A 21,199-nucleotide genomic window follows, 5' to 3' on the forward strand; every position below is an offset into this window, starting at 1 on the left:
TCACTTCCTTAATTTATGATTTATGCCTGACACTCAGTGAACGTCTGCAGTTTCTCCAGTCATATTTCATTTGCATGACATGCAACTCAGCAGATCACTTCTATGCAATTTTTGGAATAACTTCTCCATTTCAAAAAGCCTTCCCCACTCCACCCTCTTCCTCTAACCTCCCTTTGCCTGCATGCACAGGACAAGATGCATCTGCAAAGATGAGCAGACACCTCCCCTAATAGAATTCCTAATAAAATACTTCAAACATAGTAGGGATTTGCATTTGCTAGGCTGTCATGTAAACAAGATGTTTACTTTTTTTTTTTAAATAAAACAATGTATCACTACAATGAAAAACAAAGATCTTTCCTAAAAAAGAAATATTTAGCTGTCTTAAATGAGAAGTACCTGAAAAATGTCACAAAGAACTGTACCAGGTCCATAAAGTTGCTGTGCTGAGAGAATGCAATCTGCAAAAGAAAAGCAAATGCTTTCTATTACTTACTGCAAAGCAAATTTAGATTTAAAATGCATTGTTGCTGGGATCAAAAAGTTATAATGAAGTATGTCTTTACTTAATTAACATTTTTGCACACTGTTTTGAAAAAACACTGAAATAGTCTAAGGGAAAAGAAAGTAAACTACAGCTTCAGATTATTCTTGCAATCATACATCCAAAAAAAGAGACTAGGATAAGTAACAGCTCTCTCTTCCAGCACTGTTCCAAGAATAGTCTGCAGAAAAAAAAAATCATAAGCATACGTTAATCACCTTGGAGAAAAAAAAATAGTTCAAAAAGAATTTGAACATATAGGTTTCCAGGAGCTAAAGTAGAACATTTTTAATTACCATAAGCAATCCAAAGTACAACATTAAAAAGTTAAAAACGCATGCTCCTATTCAAATCATATTCTTATATCAAAAAACTCCTTCAATAAGTAACTTACACCAAGAGCAGCAAAAAGGCATGAAATACAGAAGATAACAGACACTGTAAAAACAGCTATGGCATTCATCTTAACTCACTTTCCAGCAATCCACTCAAACTGCAAAGAAAAGTGGAAAAACAACTGAATATTTTGGACAAAAAACAGAGAGAAGAAGTGAACAGGAAATTGGGAGGTGGTTAGAGGCAAAAGGAAAGATTAGGGAGCCTGGTTAAAAATAACAAAGCAGAGGCGAGGCAAGCCAACAGAAAGACAACTTCTGCAATATTAGGAATCAAAAGTTCTTTCCAGGTACCTCCTATTTCCTCTGACTATCAATCTCAGCCCCAAAACAGGAAATTAACTCTTTCATGAAGCAGCTGAACTTATTTCAAACCTAAACTGAAACGTGCACATCAGCTGCAACAGCTTTTAAGTTTACTGAAGGCATCGCTTGCATTTCTCTCAGTAAACTGCATGTTACAGTAGCCTAAATGAAAATCTCTCCTTCCAGTTGCCACATTCCAAAAATTATCAACCTATGCAAGATGAGTTAGGGCTTGGATCTTGGTTGTCCAAGAACACCTTCCTTCATCATATTTGCTTTAAATACCCATTGTATCTTGGTATAGAAGGGGGCTAAAATCATTTTCTTATGAACACGCTGATATGCCCTTAAGTTGAAAGCTCTTTTCGAGTATACAACAGACTACTTCTGTCTTGCTGAAAAGCTTCCTTGAAACCTGCAGACCATATGCTTGTGATCTCTCCATACTGCTGCCTACAAGCGACGAGACGCATAGTTTCTTGCTGCATTTTTCCATATAAAGCGCTTCTCAGCAGCTTTCCAATTAGAAAAAGAGAGCAAGCAAGATTTCACTTCATGTTCTGGTGGTCCTTTTGCCTATCTGTTGGAGCTCTTCTCTTGCAAAGAAACTGAAGAATCTGTATCTCGTACACAGATAAAAAGCTAAAGTTAGTTTTTGCAATTTACTTCTCACAAGCTGAAAACACAGCATGCTATTAAACTTGACCAACCTGTGTCACAGGCAATTTAGTATCACAATTGTTAACGGTTTGCTTACTTAGAGCTTAATTACCTCTAATATAATCTATTGCTAGGATTTAATTAATTCAGCTACATAGAAAGTTTGGTTAGAAGTAGCAGTTAGAAGCAGAACATTCATTTCAAATATAGGAAAAAAGGTGGCAGAAATTTCTTATGGGGTACAGATTTTCAATTACGTTTAAACCACAGTAGAAAACTCATTTATATGTCCTAAAAAGCTAAATTTGTACTAAAGGACTAAGTAACACAGCTGTAGGAATACCCTGTGCTTCTCTTGCAGGGAATTCTCAGAGCTACCTCCACAACATACTTGTCTTTCAAAGCTGTTTTATTCTAGATTCTTAGATGCAATGCACTACTGTTAAATAATTAAGATAAAAAGAGAGTAGATAATTGTGTTATTTTAAGAGACTGTTGTAAAGCTTGTGTTTATCCGATTGGAAAAGATAGCTGAAAAATGCATACCAGCCTATCCAGCTTTTTCAAATGCCACATCATTAGAAATGTCAAACAAATTCATCTACTTTCCAGATGAATAATAATAGTTGGTCATACGGACTGATAAAAATATATTAAGAGTTTTACTTTCTTTATCATTTCATTAGCATAAATATTATGTGGCTGCTCTACAAAGTGAAAACTACTGGTTTTGAAATCACTACGTGCTCCTTTCAAAAGTGTTTAAAGTGCCTTAAAGGAAAGGCAAATTGAATCCCACTGATTTCTCAGTAACAGCTAGTATTTCAAACGAAAAATATTTCTGGAGTTAAACTGCAGCTTGTGACTGATACAAAGTTTGGCTAACAAACTGGGATGACCGCGTAACACAAATAGGTTTGCATCAGCACAAAGATTAGCGCTTCAGGAAAGAAGAAACACGAGAATAATTTCATGAGAACAATTTTGTGCAAAAAGGGTCCAGCCGACTCTTAATCAACTTCCTATTTTGAAGCACGCTCACCTTAAGACTACGTGCAACCATAACTGAACTTATTTATGTTTCCATTCTGCTTCTGATTTATGAGTGCTTTGGATTCAGTAGAAGTACTTGAATTTTGCATACTGCTAAGAGAAAAGAATGTCAACACACTAATGAGAATCTCCATTTTTCCAGCAGGTTAAATAAAGTAAGAAACAAATTTGAGTACTGTTCTCACATACCTTTAATGAACGGAATTACAGATAAATCACCACAACAGAGCTCCTGCCACTTTTGCTGGAAGTCATTGCTGTTTTTACACAAATAAAAGTCAAACTAATAATGCGGCACGAACAACAGAGACACGGCAAATCTTTTCCTGCCCTAATTAATGTCTTATATAATAAACAACCCTTTTATATTGGGAATGCCAGTACTAAGCATTTCTGGATGGAGCAAAGAATGTTTACAGTATGACATTTCCACAGCATTATTTGGAGCATTTCTGGGACCTACTTGTTTGAGAAAACATGACGGAGCAGAGGAACTGTTTCTCTACTAACAATCCGGGCTTACTCACATGCCTTATTTTTACCCCTCTCTACTATTTTACAGCCAATTCTCATCAACGCTGCCTTTCTTTTCAACCCTACCTGAGACTAGAGATGAGAAAAAGCGACACTGGAAATGCTGTTTTCAACAGGACACCCTCCTAGAAAAGTATTTGAAAAGGAGGAAAAGAGAAAGTCTAATTAGCTTATGAAAGCAGATAGCTACAGAAGAGAAGATGCAACATGAGGCCGTTTACTGGAGCTGGTACTTGCTGTGAACTCAGAAAGATTTCCAAAGGGTCCCTACTGCTAGATGCATTAACCTACCCTGGTCGGTGGGAGAACACTATAGCATTGGAGTTTTATAAGCTCAGAGGACCACACAGCGCTCCGAAAAGCATGGAAGCCCAGAGATTTCGGGCTGTTTTGCTTTCTATTTAAACACAGCCCCTGTGCCAAAGTTAACGAACAAAAAAGCAGCATGTAAGGCTGAACGGCTGGAAGCTCAAAGGGCTTCCAGAGATAAAACCACCAGCCAAACAAGCTGCCGATGACATTTACGTACATCTGCTTTATTTCTTCCTCAGCACCTCCATTTTCTCCTCCTCCTCTTTTTTTATATTATTTTTTTTTTTATTAAAACGTAAGAGGCAAGAATTCAATTTGACCTTGGAGAATACAGACAACAGTAAGAGGAAGCCGTGACCAGAATCACAAGTGCCTGCGTTTCTGTCAGAGGACCTGCTGAAAAACAAATGGATCTTAAGTATTCTTGAGTGATGCCAAAGTCATCAAAACATTAATTTTGCCTGCTATGGTAACAAGGTGGGGGGGGGGGGGGGAGGGAGCACTTTTCCACTCAAGAGAAACATCATTACTGGTTGTAATTCGTCATTAAATACAAATGCAACATGCCCTAATGAAACCCCAGGGCACAAAAGGCATATTGTTCTTGGTTTTCTCAACTGGAGGAGCAAGCCAACTCCAACAGGCTTGGCGGCCAGGTTTCAAGAAAAAAGATGGACCCATCTAATACCTCAGCATGGCTACCTAAAATGTGGGCCCGGTTCTGTCATGTGCTGCTGTTGTTTCATATACTCTGGCTGTGGTGCTCAGCAGACACCTTTAATGAGCCAAGTGGACTCATTAAATGGGTACAGAGCTCACCTGAGGCACAGGAGGAATTTTAGGGGAGAATACTAAGCTGTGCCAGCTCACCAAGGAATGAAGCAAGTAGAAACAACACAAGAGAGGAGAGGACAAGTTCACCCCTTTATGGAGTCTTCAGAGTGATTCAGTTGGTCAATGTAGGTATCTATATAGAATCACCTGAGCAGTTCCAGATCTCACGACTACATCTCCACCGACAATGGGAGCTTAAACACCTAAGGCATATGAAGTCACCTGTATACAGACTCCAAAATTTAGGTGCTTTAATTTCCAACGAGTATCATTTGGTTTCATGGATTTATAAGGCACTCCATTAATTTGTCTATATAGGGTATTTACTGCCAATGAACAGGATTCTCACACCTGGCCTCCAACTGCTGCCCCAGAAGGTCACAGACCTCTTCTACATTCTATGTCCAATCAGTCTTGTATGTCTCAAGTATGACCCTGTTTAAAAACTGAATATCAAGTCCTAAGCTCTTCCATCCTTTTCAGCAGTGGGCCAATTTGCTGGATTAGCTCAGCTCCCCTTCGCTCTTACCTGGGCAGTCTACCATCACCACACTGCTGGACTGAACGCAAAGCTAAGATTGTGCTAAGACACACAGGTCGGACCAAACGTGGAGGAACAAAAACGAAAATCACTACTGATTTATTAAATCTTCTGCTTAGCCTACAGTATCAGGGAGCACAGAGAGACTGGAAACTGGGTCAGCATGTCCCAGTGTGAAAGGCTTAGACGGAAGATAATGCAAGGGAAGAACAACTCAAATCTGGGATTCAGGCTTTTAGGAACCACTTTGCCTTTCCCTTGCAAAGCTCTCTGATGTGGTGGTAACTCTAAAAGTAGATCTTGCTATTTATAAATCTGACCAGGAGTGGCAAACCACAGGAAAAGGTCATGCTAGAAGCCAGGTAAGCAAGTTAAATAGTCTGCATTCCTGTTCTCCCCACCCCAACTCTGAAAACATGACTAACATGAATCAAATAAATTCTGGTTGTAGGAGCCAAACAAGGAAAGCAATTCCAGTCAGAGACCTGACCAACATATGTCTCACAATCAGGATATACATATGTTTGAAATGTTGATAAAAATGCTTCATCACTGTAATTATTTTTACTTTGCAGCTCTCCGTAAAGAGAGAAAACTGTAAAGTAAAGAAAAGGAGAGTAAGACAGGGCTGCCCCTGTCCTCTGTGCTAACATTTTGAATCACACCTGAAAAGAAAAAAGAAGTTCATATACTCCATAAACATCTGTTCTTTCTTTACTTCCTTCTGTTATGGTATACCTCAGGGACAACCAACATGGGCTAGCACACCACAAAATGCTAGAGAACAAAAAGATTACATTTGCGTGGATCATACCTGTAATCTAGGAATACGAGAAGAGGTAACAGGCAAATACAGTAGGATGATCTTAACAACTGTGAAGAAACTGGGCAAAAGAGCCTGAACAGATCCTGTTCTTGTTAGTGCTGTTCAAGGAGGAGAATATACACCTGCTTTGTTTCTGGGGTGGGCCTTGTGTTACCACATCCTGAAAGACAATTTCTTCCTGGACAGAAGTGGACCAAGTGTCCCCAGTCCATCTCCACACAGAAGATCAATGGGTGATGATCTTCTATCTGATCTGATCTCAGCCAAGAGTCATGAACAAATTGTATGTATTTAGGTGTACCAGGTATGTTTGTAATTTAGCAAATGGATAACAAAAGACGAATTTCAGTGATTGAAGACAGCTGGCAGTGAAATGTTAATGTTCAGTCACCAAAAAGGGAGGCAAAACATTACAGCTCCTTGACTGATTATTAGTCCTGCACAGAGGCAAGCATAGAATGCAACATCTACACTGAAAAAAATATTCCATCTTCAAGGGAATGAGGCAAAGCTTGTTATAGACCATAATTACATCACCATTTCAACCCTTCTGTAAATGATGCTGGTGCCCAGGTCCGTAGCCCTGTCTTCCCTTTTAAAACTTGTTTCCATATCCCCCATGGCCCAGCAACAGTGTACAGTGAGTGTGCTTGAAGCTACATGGAAAATCAGATCATGCAGCCAGTGCAGCTGAAAATTGATCTTTGTTGAGGACCGAGGTCCTGATCACAGTCATTGCATCACCACACAATACGGTACCCCACAAGGCAGACAGCAAGACATTCGCTTTTACAGGCACTGCGGATTTATCTCAAATGAATGGCAAAGCTGCATCCCAAATTTTAAAGTTTGGAAGAAAAGTTTGCACTAGGTGTTTGACAGAGAAGGAATCATCCTGCAGTGATCAACTGTATCTTGGAAAACTTTCTGAAACACAGCAAATTGGAATGGAGCATGCTTCAGGCATGGAAGGCCCCAGAGAGTTTGTAATACAAAAGATGGTGTTAGCTGTGCACATCAGAAGGTGAAGCTTTGATGACAAATTTGAGTAGAAGATAGCCCATCCATAGCAGCAACACCAGCTGATCTGATAGCTAAAGCTTCAGGAGAGGTGGATTACAGCAAGCGGAGAGGCTCCAGACAAGTCATCATGGCTTACAAATTGATCTGCTCCTGCTTGCATTAGAACTAGCACCTGATGCTCATCAGAACCTCAAAAGCCAGCTTGAACCAAGCCTGCTGAACACACAGTGCTGCTTTTTTATTTTGATGAAGAAAAACTTTTGGCAAACTTAGAGCAGCTTGAGAAGTTTGCACATTGAGGCCTATTTTTCCACAACAAATAAAAATAAAGTTTCAACTAAACTTTGATTTTTCATACCTAATACTTACCGTAAGCCACACTGCTCCTATATGGAAGAGCAATGAAAGAGATAAACGACCGACTCCTCACTTGCTGTAATACTAACTAAGCCACTGAACTTTATGGTGCAAACATTTAATGTTGTGGAAACATAAAAACTAGTTCTGAAGTTACACTTCTGAAGTTACACTGAGAGGAAAATCGATTTACATTCTAATACAGTGCTGCCTTACTGCAGTAGTCACAAATTGTCACTTTTCAGCTAATTGGCTGCAGTCAGCAGTTGGCTCAGACACGCCAATTATATATGCTTTGTCTCCCTATGTGAGCTTTCAGATTGCTGTGCTGAGCAAACATGAGCTTAGTTGTCTTTAAATTAAAAATAGTACTTAAGACTGAGTCCCCTATTTCCCTGCATCAGAAAAATTACCATGCAAATCTGACAAACTGACAGTAGCTTGCTCAATAAACAGCCAGGTGTGGAATAGTGATGCACATCTAAATTTGAAGTGCACTAGCAAACAATGTTCTGGGAAGTCTCAAAATTGGAAGAGTAGTCTTAGTTCAGGCACCACACACATACCCCAAGAAACCAGAGATGAGGCCAGCCTGAGCTCAGCTCTTACGAATGTTGGGTAAACACCTGAAGAGAACGCTGTCCCTTCGCACAGTCCATCCGCCTTCCACCCTGTCCACACTCCGAACAAGGCAACGCTTACGCGAAGCAACGTGTGATAAGGTAACTGAAGGCTATTGTAACACATAGGCAGGAGAGAAAGGAAAAAAAAAGGAGCACAAAAGGCTCACAGCTCGTGCTTTTAGAGCTATGGCAATGAGAGAGGAGCTGAAGGAAGAGCAAGGTGATGATGTTTATGAATCTCACAAGTTACAACAGGAGTAGGGTCAAGCCATAAGGGACCTGGATGGGAATTCACAGCTCCCTGCAAGGCACTTTTCAGCCAGAGGAGCCTGAGGTCACTTGCTGGATGCCTCTTCCTTAGAGCTCTCACCCTGCACCGGCTCTGTAAGGACCATGACAAACGGTGGCACACTTGTGGCTGACAACAGGAAAGATGATTTCTGGTGTTCTGCTGCAAGAATTTAAGGCATTAGTGTTCTCAGCTTTTCCTCTGCTCTCAATCAGACGGTGCTGCCTAGCCTTCAGGAAGAGCTAGTGAAGAAGTCTGCACCTATGATTCAGCCCCAGAAATGCCAAGTCCAACTTTTCAGACTGATCCACCAGAAAAAGCAGGTTTTCGGCAAGATCCTGGACTGCATATTGCAGCAACGCGGCTGCGCTTTCAGATGACTCGAGACATCATGGTGCAGCAGCCTCCAACAAAGAGGCGGAAATGAAAGTTCAGGTAACTTCTGAAATGGCTTCAGCAAAAGCCACCAGTAGCTTTATAAAGTTTCAGAGGACACTCAGTGAAGAGGGAGTATTCAGGAATGTCAGGAACAGATCTAACAAGCTCAAATGGGGAAATCAGAATTCAAAGCATAAAAAGGTGGATTTCCACTGAAAGGACACCTCTAAGTTTCATTCCAATTCCCCCAAACTTCAGGTACAATCACTCTCCAGAACAGAGAGCACAACACACCAGTAATTCTGTATTATTTGGGTGCTTGAAAAGAACTGAACCAATTCTGGTGAATTTTCACATAGTAACTCGATTCTAAGACTGAAGAGAAGGATGGTAAATCTCAGGGCAACTGCCACTGAATTCAGGAAAATTATTATGACTTGGTGACAAAGTTCAGTACCATTAAGCACTTTTAGCAATAAATAGTACTGCAGTTTTCAATTATAAAAAACAAACTCATTTTTAAAACAGAAATCAAGACTCTCACAAGTTTGCATATTTCTTGAAGACAAAAATCTTTACTTACTGTTGGCCCCCAAAATCCACTTACTTTTAAGGTGCCTGACTAAATACTTTTGAAGGAAAATTGTAGGATTGAAATGCAAAAGAAAGAGGGTGGAAATTAGAAAAGCAGAAAGAGATGTTGTCATATTGCTCCTGCCTCCCAAAACACGCTTCTAGAGTGCTTCTTTTTGTCCAAGAAGGGTATTTTCTTTGCTTACAAGCTAGTGGGACTGTGCCAGTGTTGATATCAATTAATTCTTGTCAATATAGAAGACTGACCGATAGGTTTGATGGTTTTAATTCTACAACATACAAGTAACAAGACGTTCTCAACTACAAGAACTATGCTTCATGCAATTTCTCTTCTAAAAGTTTAAATAAAGGGGGAAAAAAACCTTTCGCTAAAAGGTCATGCTCCTAAATGAAACGCAGGTAAGGAATGCATTCCTTTACAAGGAATTTGGCCGAGAAAAACAACGCAATAAAACCTGTCATCTTAGAGAACGCACATTTTCCACTGCCAGGTTTAGAAGCAACAACCTGAAAACTGGAGAGTTCTCCAACACCTACATAAACTATCGACCCTTATACTGGACCTCAGGCGCGCTTATGCTGTAAAGCCGTTTCGCGTTATCTTGAACGTGGCGGCAGGGATCCCGCGCTGATGCGCCGGCCGGAAAGCCCGACCGCTGGCAGGCTGCTCGCGAGGGAAGCGGGTGCTGCGAGAGGAGCCCAGCTTCTGGGGACAGATCTCGACAGCCAGCAGCACCACGGCCACTTTGCTCGCACAGCGCGCTGGGCAGTTCGTTCCTGCCCTGGAAAGGAAAAAAGCGGTTATTTAATCTGCAGTTGAGAACAACATTTGGGTTACCGAGTGAGTTTTCCATCTCCCACCACGAGAATCTTTAAAGAGAAGAACGTTTGCAAATTCCTTACATTAAAGGGATGCGGACTTACATATTAATACAAAAATGCTTCTGGAGACTAGGCAGCTTTGAACTATCAAAAAAATTGGCAAAAACAAATGCCAAAGCTAGTCATTACCCCACACTTTGGAAAGCGAGCCGTTAGCATTAAAATGTTCCACCCTTTCCAGTTGCAAGCTCTCAAGTACATCTCCACTACCAAGCCCTGCTGCTTGGATGCTGCTGTGAAGCATCACATCAGTTGGCCTTGTGCCGAGCAGAACTGACACCATCTGTGTGCAGAAGAAACAAGGATCGTGAACATACCAACTTTTATGGAGAATTTCAATATGGGAACGCGGGGAAGAGAAACACTTTAGCACGGAGCTGCTTAAACACATCCTCTCCCAGACCCTGAAAGTCCAGCAAAAAGATGAGCTTTACCGTACACAACTGCCTGTGTGCCAGAAGCATGATATACAACTAAGAAAGCTGTTTTCTTAAAGCACTTACAATAAAAGTAGCCAAGCAGAAATCAAGAAGAAAAAGAAGAGCAAAGCCGCTAAATATGTATTAGCACTTTTTTTTTTTCCCAGGCTGCAAAATAGCTGACAGATGGAAACGGGCAAAACCTTATGTCTTGCATCATTTCTGACCAGACAAAACACTGGAAATATATGCAGGCTGGAGCTCAGTGTTACAGTGGTATTAGTGGAGAAGGAACGAATGAACTCCGAGGAAACTGTGATTTCCCACGATCACAGAGGATGAATATTTTAAAACGTTTATCAATCTGTACCACAAAAGGTTTGCGAAATGCCAGCCTCAAAAGTCTCTACTGAAGTTCTAAGGATTTCATATAAGTAACAAAACAAATCTTTTATATAAATAACAAAAATATCTTTCAGGGGCAACATTCCTCACACTATTAGATAATACCAAAGCCATGCACCATCTCAAATCCGATGTCAGGTAACTAGCTGAAGCAGCACTGACTTTTTTTTTTTTAAAAAAAAAAAAAAGAAAAAAAACCACTGTTTATTTGCAGGGAGAAAGAAAGGAAGATAAAAGAATAAAAGATTTGCACAAGACTTGAAATTTCAATGCTGGCACATTTCAGGATTTTTAAAATTGTGCACTCTCATACTTACAAAACAAAATGCAGGAAGCTTTAATAGATTTGCTTCTTCTCACTACATGGCCCTAGCTGCAGAACTGGCAGGCTGATACGTGTTTCTCTCACAAAAAGAAAGGAAAAAACATCGGGCACTCTAAAAAGTAACTTTACACTGTGTATCACAGCGTATTCAAGCTCATATAAAGCTGATCAAAGGACTGACTCATTAAGCAATATCAACAGTCTTTTAAGGGCTAAGAAGTCAGAATTCACAGACTAGACTGTTTTACTCATTGAGGTTCTTTCTGTTTTTTTTAAGAGACTCCTCTGTGATTTTGCATTACAGAAATCTTAAGATGAAAAAAATAACACTGCAGGGTAGGGAAAAATTAACAACCCAGATACACTGGATTTATTCTATAGAGCTATGATAGTACCGTACTGCCACGACCCCAACTCTCTTCAATGCTTGTTAGCTGTGCCGTGAGCAAGGCTTGCCCACATGGTAAGGATACCTTAAAAATACGAAGTCCTGAAACTAAGTGGGAAAAGAAGAAATTTTAACAGTGGTCCAAAACCAGCTTACTCTTAACAAAAGCAGAGCCATAGAGCCACCCGAGGATTGTTATTCAAGTGTTGGAGGCTCTGTCCTCACGTTGGTTAGTTAAATGAGACAGAAGTTTTCTGGTTTTGTCATCCTGGTTTAGTACAGGATCTATTTTTCCCCAGCGACTTAGCAAGGCTGTATCTACTGTTGCATCTGAGTATCCTGGCTTCTTATATTTTATAGGCAGTGCACTTTTCTCCTCTTCGTTAACTCTGCTTACCGTTCTTCGACTCTTTAAATAAGCTTTCATATGAGGAAATATATCTAGCTCTTTTGGTAGCTGTAAAAGCTTCCCTGCAATGGTCTACACTGCTCATTTTCCAAAAATATATTTGAACCTGAGTTTTACGTTTACACTCAACAATTGCATACCATATTTTCAAGGAGAGCTCTTTAGCACAAAACTAGAGCAACTGCAAGCCACCATCACCACCCTGGGCCTAACCCAGGAGAGATTAATTGCCTGATGTATGCGCTGCTTCCATGCAAAATAAAACTCTGCATCTTCTGTATTATGTTTTTCAGCCTTGCACATTAAAAAAGATTTTTTTTTTTTTTAAAAAAAGCTTCCTTAAATGTAAGTCAATCCATATACACCCTACTCTCACATCCAAAGGAAAGTTTATCCTAACCAACCTTCTCGGTATCTTTAAAGTCTGCACTGAACATTTTTTTTCCTAGTTTTAAGGGAAAGGAAAAAATAAAACACTTGAGAATCAAGCTGCCTTGGAACTTGCCTCATTTGCAGGGACAGCTAAAACAGTCTGCGATAAAGCGTCGTGTTTCTTCTCCAACCCAAGCAAGGTGTTAACACTATAGAGTATAACTTCACTAACCAAGCAGCAGATCATCCCAGCTATAGCTGAAGGTGTAGAAAGGAGGAAAAGCAAAACAAGATTTCAAGCATTAAAAGGAAAAAAAAAAACATGCAAATTACAGCACTTGGGAAAAATTTATTGTGAGCAGTTTTAAAGGATTAACAAGAAGTTACAAGGGATAAGTCACTACTCCAGGGAAAAGTGGTAAAGTTTGCAACACCTCCTCAAAAGGGTTAACTGCATTTGAGAGAAACCCTAATTCTCAAGTAGTTAAGAAGCTGCTAGCAAAAATATTACTTACAACTTCTAAAAGGAGAAAATGTCATCCGTTGATGGGGGGGGGGGGGAAGAGAGCGGACAGGAACAGATAAAAAGGAAGCAGCTGTTTCATGTTTTAAAGTATCATTTAACTGTTCTGTTTCAAATCTTTCCACCCCCAGCCGAAGATGCCCGTTTGCCTGTTCTTGAAAAATCAGCATGTAATTGCATGTCTCCAAAAGTAATTACATTCAACAGCAAATTTCATCAGATTAACAAATTGATTTACGTTTCATTGTTCGGTAAAGCGAGAACCTCGCCACAGTGAGAAAGACGCAGTAACGGAGGTTCAAAAGCACCTGCAGGTACATCTGAATAAAGGCAAGGGACATTGTTAGCAACCAGCTTCGACGTTCCAGGGCTTTCTGAAGCAAAGGAAAAGAACATTTTTGGAACAGGAGGGTCCCGGAGGGCTAGGTAAGATTACATCTCATCATCTACATCTACTCCTAATTAAAGGTGTGTGAAGCACAGTATACCACACCGAGGACCTGGCAGGAAAGCTACCAAGATCACCATACTCTGTATGGTATCAAGCCTACCTAATTATTTTATCAAAGTATTTGCCACCTATCTAGCTGTATTTTGTTCTCTTTGGCCAACAGCAAAGGCATTTATCCTCTTACTTTACTGAGAGCTTTCATTTGGTTTGCCTGTGGCTTGCGACTACCAAATGACGTTCTGTCAGAGAAAGATGGGAAATCTACAGGGGTTATGTCCAGTCCTCGAGAAATACTTATGCCACATATCAAATGGCTAATCTAAACGGCCTCTAGAGACGGATCAGGGCACTAGAGTCAGTCATAGACCCCACTTTTTAACTGAGATGTCTTCCCTTTATCTCACTCCAAGTATTAGCCAAGCCTTTTTGTTAGACGGTAAACCTCAAAGAGATGACCCTGGAGAACATCACTGCTTACAAAAGGCACATCGCCTTAAAAGAGGTAGAAAGCTTGCAATAAAAGGACAGGGGAAGCGTGGAGTCCCGCGTTCCTCCAGCTCCGTTCTTAAGCGAAAGCGTACCGTCTTCCTCACTATGCAGGACTTCAGTGTATTCCCACACTTTGGGTGAAGTGATGTTTCATCCATCACTTAACTCTGCAAACCAGTAAGAGCTTCCCTGATCATAGCAAACCTTGAATGGCAAGTAAAATTAATTATCTGAAATGGGTATTATAGATTCATGGTGACCACCTGTTTTATGGGTGACATCACTGATAAAAAATAGCAGCATGAGGAAACAGGCACCAGAAAAAGAAATTTAAGCCAAATCTGCTTTAATAAAAGAGATTTCCTTTGAAAAAATGAGAGCTTGAACAATTTTAGTATTCACATAGTGCTGGACACAAGGCCCATGCAACATTACAATAACGATGACGACGACCAGAGTGAGAACTTTGCCTGCGGAATCTGAAGGGTCGTAGTAATACAATTTCTGGCACTTTGTAAAATATTCATTACTATTTCCCACTTAAATAGCCACATTCAGTATAAGAGAAAATTAGCCCACTTTACCCAGTCAGAGAGTCAATTCCTCATAAGAATTTCAATCAGCTTACAATTCATCTCTCCTCTGAAATACAGCTGAGAACAGCAACATGTGGTGTCACCTGAACGTTGTCCACACACCAACACACAAAGTACCTCGTGGCTTAAGAAAAGGACGTGTTTGTTCCTAATTGCCTGCTCTACAAAGCCAAGTGGACTTGAAGGGAATCAACTTTCTTGCATTCCTGTATACAATTTCAGCATACCCTTGTATGCCAATGGGAACTGTTTCACAGGTCAAAGGAGGCCATTAGTGGAAACAATACAGTCCCCCCAAAAAACCCAGAAAACCATTAGGTTTCATCATTAATGAGCGACAAAGCACAACTCGCATGACACATGGGAATGAACAGAGACTAACCTCTTTTCTCAGAGGGTGACAACTAAGGGAAGGGAAAAAAAAAAGATCTTAAAAGAGTACCAAAATTAATAGCTATAGGACTAATACACAAAGAACTCAAATACAAGAAAATGCCATTTCTGAAAGCATTTTTCCAAGCAGGATCGTACTTCCATACCTATCTGAAATCTTACTCATTTGCAGGGGCACAGCTCTAACTGGAGCACTGAAAAGTGCATCAAAATGTAGATGGAGTCATCCAGGTAATATTTACTCCACCAGTATCTTAGCAAAAGGAGCACACAGCAGTGTGCAGAAAAGCCCCCTAAAGGAAGGTAGTTCATTAAAGAAGAAAACGTCACCCAGGAGCTTTGCACGTAATGATTTTCACTCCCTGGGACCTCGCACGCTGGATGCGCTGGGTACGTACGGCAGCGGGCAAGCTGAGCAAGTCACGGATCTGCGAGCGCATTTGCACAGGTTAGTGACAGTCACCTCATTCAGCACTGAAAGAAAACACTGCAAATAAAAGGCTGATTTAATTATGACACATTTCAGGCTGTCCTCAATTTTCAGGTCTGCCGTTTGTTCCAATCTCCGTGCTTGAACTTTTGGCAGCTACTCATAAAGCAGCTATCAATTCAATGGAGATGAATTGCTCCCACCTTGCGGATCCCCATTCACAATTCCGGCAAATGAACTCTATCACTATTCAACGTTTTGAGTGGATTCACAAATATTTTCCCATCACGGTAAATGGCATATTTGAAATACCTAGAATAATTCTGAGAACGCATTATGCGATTGCATTAAGCTATCCACAGTGCATTAGCCTTCTAAATAGAAAGGAATAAAGCTTCAGAAGAGCCTGTGTAGGCCCATTGCTCCAAAAGAAATCATCTGGAGGAATCCAGAAGAAAGCTTCAGCAGCCCATGACAAAATTTGAGAAATTAAAGAAATGCAGACAGCAAGGGCAATTTTAGCTATTTTTCTACTGCAGCCTTTAATAACCCACAGTGGAAGGCAGCAATTTAAGTGACTTGAAAGCTTCCCCACTTGTTATCTTAATACTTAAGGGTCCTCAAAAAGTAAGACGTCTAATGTTGGTGCACCAAGCATCACACGCAGAGACGCTACGCACTTACTGCGGCACTCTGCTGAAGCCCAGCGTGATGATGAATTGCCAAGCAAACAGCATACAGTGACTAGCTGGCGCAATTCGGCAAACGGTGTATTTTGCATGCGAGGGGCTATAAAACGCCTTAGCCTCTCTTTGTTCTTTGAAGCATTTGGCTTATAATTAACGTTTAAGCGCATTCAAATTAAAATACTTCAACCAACCCGAGAGAAAGAGATGAGGCAATTGCCAGTTAATGATACAATTACAAACTGTTTTTTCCCCTTAATCAGCTCCTAGGCTTCTTGCACGCACTCAGAAAGTTGAGATCAATGTAAAAGACTACAGAGGAGGTTCTGAGTTCTGGGAGAGTAAAATGCAAAAATGAAATAGCTTTAATGAAAACAATAGTTTTGGTATGAAACACAACAAGAACACAGTTCATAGTTGGTGAGTGGTAGAAAACACTATCAATAGTAAGCTGTAATGGGACAGACAGCTCATAGCCATTAAAATAGGTTTTAAGTAAGCTATACCAGCAACTCTAAATTTGACCTACTGTGCATTCTAGAGAAGGATTAACTTCCTGGAATCTGTTCAAAGCAAATACACACTAGTTTAGGAGTTGTTAAAAACTGCTGACATTCACACAAGTATCAAAGGGAGTTTCAAGTTCTCACCATTAGCTCCTTGTCAGCTTCAGGACTTTGGTTTCACATCTGGGTGAGCCGAGAGATTTTTGTCTGAACTGCAACCCATCAAAAGAAGCCCTCTGAAAGTTACTGTTTCAAATTTCCTTAGTTGCAATATACTACAGCTTTTTGGCTTTTAATCCTACAGCTAACTTTTCTAACATGAGTTACGTTTTGAAAGCAAAGCAAAGCAATTCTACAAACTCGCAGCACAGATTAAGAAAACACGTAACATAGGAAAGAAAAGAAAAATCGTGTAACGTTCACATACTTTAGAGAAAACCAACGCTCACTAATGTCCTTTTCTAAAATGTGCATTGCTCAGTCCTGTGCCTCATCAGGAACATTTAGGGCAGCGCTCTCCAAGCAAAAGAAAGAAAGGTGAGCAGCTGCGTTTTACACGAGGCTTAAAAAGTCACTGTGGCCATGCCAGCCCGAGTTTGTTAACAGAGAACCAGCACACAACAGAACGGAAATATCGAGACATTTCCAACCGGCTCTTACCTGTGTTCTCAGGAAAGCTTGGCAAGCTAAGTTTTTAAAAGAGCTCCGCAACGTAGCTTTCATGCAGGGAAACCATTCCGGCAGAAGCCACTAGTAAGCAGATAGCTGTATTTTGAAGGCTTTCTACATGTTGCAGCTTTAGTTCTTTTGCAAAATACTCATTTTGAACCATTAAAGAGTGAGGGAAAGACATCCTAAACCAATACACTTAACAAAACAAAAAAAAAAAACCCTCCTAACTGAAGTGGTTTTGAAGAGAGGTGGAGCAACAAGTGGAAAAAAAATAGCCAGAACTTAGCATTGGCAAGAACACAGCTATCTCTAGCACAAAAGAGTGTTTATACTCTCAAAGTCAAGAGTCTAAAAGGCAAAGAAAGAGGGAAAGTGAGACAGATTTCAATCAACAACTTCAGAATAAAGTCTGTTAATTTTAAGAAATAATATAGATTGCAGCTTTCATTAATTGCATGATGAATACTGTAGGTTTGTGAAGTTTTCTTATCCAAGATTATGCATCTACATAAACACTTCTGTCATAACATAAACTATATCTAAATTGAAAATAAGCCAGGATAGGAAAATGTGTGCACAACTGCTTATTATGCTATTCAAACAGAAGATACAAAATACCGTTTGACATACTTCACAGGAACAGTTCAAACAAAATGTGTAAGCTGCAAGGTCACGCACATGGAAAAAATATTTTCCAGCATTTCCCAAAAGCAATCGGGCAGTCCCAGAGTTTCACCGACTTCACTGCATTTCTTATATTGAAAGCACTTCAATTGCCAAAGGGAAATTGAAACACATTCTGTAGTTGCAAAAAGTTTCAGCGCACAACTGCAAAGAGCAGATCGAAGCTTCTGTGAAAAGAAATACAGCTTGCATCCTGGCCATACTGTTGCATGTAGTTTTAATTAAGAAGTCAGCATGCCCTGAAGGACTAAACCTAAACTGCAAAGGAACTTTTATGCAGTAAAATACGGAATGGTCATTTAGAAAAAGGAATAAAAAAAAAAAAGTCTGCTTAAAAACTATTACTGAGAAGAAAGGAGTACAGAGCGAGTATTGAAGGAACAGGCAGGAAAGCAGAGTGGTCAAGAAGTTGAAGATCACCCCCACTTAATTCCTGCAGCAAATCCCAATCAAGGACTGGCTATAATCAAATCTTTGCCCCAAACATCCATATTTGGTCTTTTCTCATTAATGATGCGCTTCTACAGAGAACTCAGACTTGGCAAAAAAAAAAAAAAAAAAAAAAAAAAAAAAAAAAGGAAAAAAGAGGGAAAGCAAACAAGAAAGGAGCAGAAAGGACAGATAGGAGCAGAGAAAATACAACTAAGGAGAATGGAAGGTGTCTCAGTCCACTATGGAACATTACACAGAACCTGAAAGGACATGGTAAGTCCAGGAGAAAAATCCTACTTTTTTACTGACTTCTCCCTAGTTTTTCCTCTATGGAACCATTACTATCTATAATATCATCTCCTACTCATGAATGCTCTCAAGAACATTAGGATGTCAAGGAAGGAAAAGTGTTAGAGTAAAACAGTACCCCAGGCACGTACAAGAAGCATAGTGTCAAACCATAAAGTGTCTCAGCAGCCAGTCTAGAAAATCTTTTGAGTGGCATGCAATCTGACAGCACAGATGATCAGAACACTGAAGATGTAGCTGCAGACTTTGGTAAAGACATAGCCAATGACCTGATACTGCAAGGTTACACCAGATGGTGAATGGAGTGAAAATACAGCGTGATACCAGCAAACAGCAGGTCTATACGCCTGCAGGCTCTTCGTGAAGGAGACAGGACAACCATCCCAACCATGGCCCGAGCTAATAAATAGAAGACCTTGCATCTTCAGGAATATAAAATGCAGATTTGAGTCCAAAAAGGCTGTTAAAGGATGCAGGAGGAGCCCGACTTTAACTCGCACTCAGATGAGCAACCCTGCTAAACTCCCACCAGAAAGGAGGAACATCATGCCAAGCTATGACAGGATCACTGGTGAAAGGGGATGCAGGTGGTCCTCCTGGAGAAGGATGACAAAGCCCTAACGAGTAATGAATAATTGCTACTGTGAACATGAGAAAGGGCAGAGATGTTCAACATTAATAGGTATTCAGAGAAAGATGACAGAAATATGCCAGTTCTAGGAAACAAACCTTTTAGATACCAACTGAACAGTGTATATTAACAGAAATCATGAGGACCCTCATATTCATGGATGTGATATTGCTGACAGACTTCAACACAAAAAAAGTCTCTCAACCAATAGGAATTGATGCTATTTTAGACTGTATTTTGGCAAATAGCAAGGATGTTAGACAAGATTTGGCCGCATAAAATTACTTTGGATTTCTGCACACAAGCACATTCAGATTAAATTTAGGATAAACTAAGAGAATCAAAGTTCGCTCTTTTTAACTATGAGAAGTTAAGATATTAAAATCAAGCAGACTAAGGAGATAAGGGACAGGAAAGCAGCCATCTAAGAATTTCTCTCAGGTTGAAGATGCAAAACTATTTGAAACCTATATCCTCAAAACCAACCTCAAAAAGGACATTAAGAACAATTAAAGAGTCCACATGTTATGGAGAGGAAAAGGATTCATTACGTATGCCTTAAAAGCCAGCAAGTGGTACCAGAGAAAAATCAAGAACTGCTGAACCTCAAGCTGTGCTAGACCTCAGCAAACAATAAAACAAGAGAAGTTTCAGCCATACAAGTAAAGGAGTCCATAAAAGGAAAGTGAAGAGGGTATGCACTAAGCAGAGGAAAGAGATTAAAACAAATCAGCTATACCCCTTTTGTTAAGGACAAGGACACCAAAATCGGAGCAAGGCAAAACATCTAATGGGAAGGAGGTTACGGAAAGATACGCCCACAGGTGGATAAATATCTCAGAAGTTTCAGTGTGTTCAAAGTCCATGAAATCAGATAGTATGTAACCAAGAGCTCCAAAAGAAAAGGCACATGAAATAATGCAAGGTTGCTAAAGCAATCTACCCAGCTGAGTGTGGCTCTACAGAAAATTTAGAGTTTGTATCTAGATGAGGAGGCATAGAAAAAGCCAGTAAAAGTTTTAACTTGCAATTCTTGCAGGCTCCTTCATATCTAAAAATAGGATTAATCAGTGAAGTAAGATTTTACCAATCTGTAAACCAGAGAAAAATTCTCCATCTAGAAAATAATTAACAATACCGTAAGTGATATTAAAAACTGAGATTTCCTCTGTTTTCTCATTCTGAGCTTGGGTTTAGGCTTTTTGATTCCTTGTGTGCTTTCCTCAAGAGCAACGGACAACAGTTAAAAGTCAAAGACGTCATTAGAATATAGCTCTGTTAATAAGCAACCCCACTCACTTCACAGTGCATTTGTGGAGCCACTGGGCTGAGGTGACATCAGATGGCGATGCACCATTTTGCTCTTCAGCAGTCTCCATCTGTTGCAGGATAACACCGAGAGCTTGCTCAGCTTGGACAATATACAGCACACTAAATTGCCACGTTGCTCGAGGGAAAAAAACAAGTATTTTAAAATAATTATATACATATTAAGAGCGCCTACCTGTATTTTTATTGGCCAGGTGAAATTGCTGACATAAACAAAGAAAGTGATGTTTGGATTGTTGCGGAAATCAAATTTCTCATTGGAGAAGCTGTCCTTGTATTCTTTTATGTTGGTTCTTGAAACAACTGGAATTTCCTCACCAGCCTGTGTGCCCGCTGTTTTAAAATGTTAAGAGATAGCAAGAAAAGATGTTTCAAGGCATATTTTACATGATTAAAAAAAAGGGCCGATTGTCCTGAGTTCTAACGTTATTACAATGACAGTAAAATGAATTATTCATCTAAATGCTACTATTTTGAGTTGCGTCACATTATCAAAATCAACGTATGTAGAAATGTTGCATTACTAAACATTATATTAGCACCTTCACTGTCTCCAAAACATGATATAAGATGGCAAAAAAGAAAGAAAAATATAATTC

General features: G+C 39.9%; 1 protein-coding gene across 1 annotated transcript in view; it reads right to left on the minus strand.

The window, feature by feature from the left end:
- ATRN (attractin) overlaps positions 1-21,199 on the minus strand; it is a 191,262-nt gene that overhangs the window by 38,900 nt on the left and 131,163 nt on the right. Inside the window, exons 26-27 of the mRNA XM_062574488.1 lie at positions 20,776-20,933; positions 400-461 (exon numbers count right to left, since the gene is read on the minus strand). Coding sequence (XP_062430472.1) covers positions 400-461; positions 20,776-20,933 — 220 coding nt within the window. The remainder of the gene's footprint in view (positions 1-399; positions 462-20,775; positions 20,934-21,199) is intronic.

Source organism: Rhea pennata, chromosome 4 (genome assembly GCF_028389875.1).
Source record: "Rhea pennata isolate bPtePen1 chromosome 4, bPtePen1.pri, whole genome shotgun sequence".
Taxonomy (NCBI): Eukaryota; Metazoa; Chordata; class Aves; order Rheiformes; family Rheidae; genus Rhea; species Rhea pennata.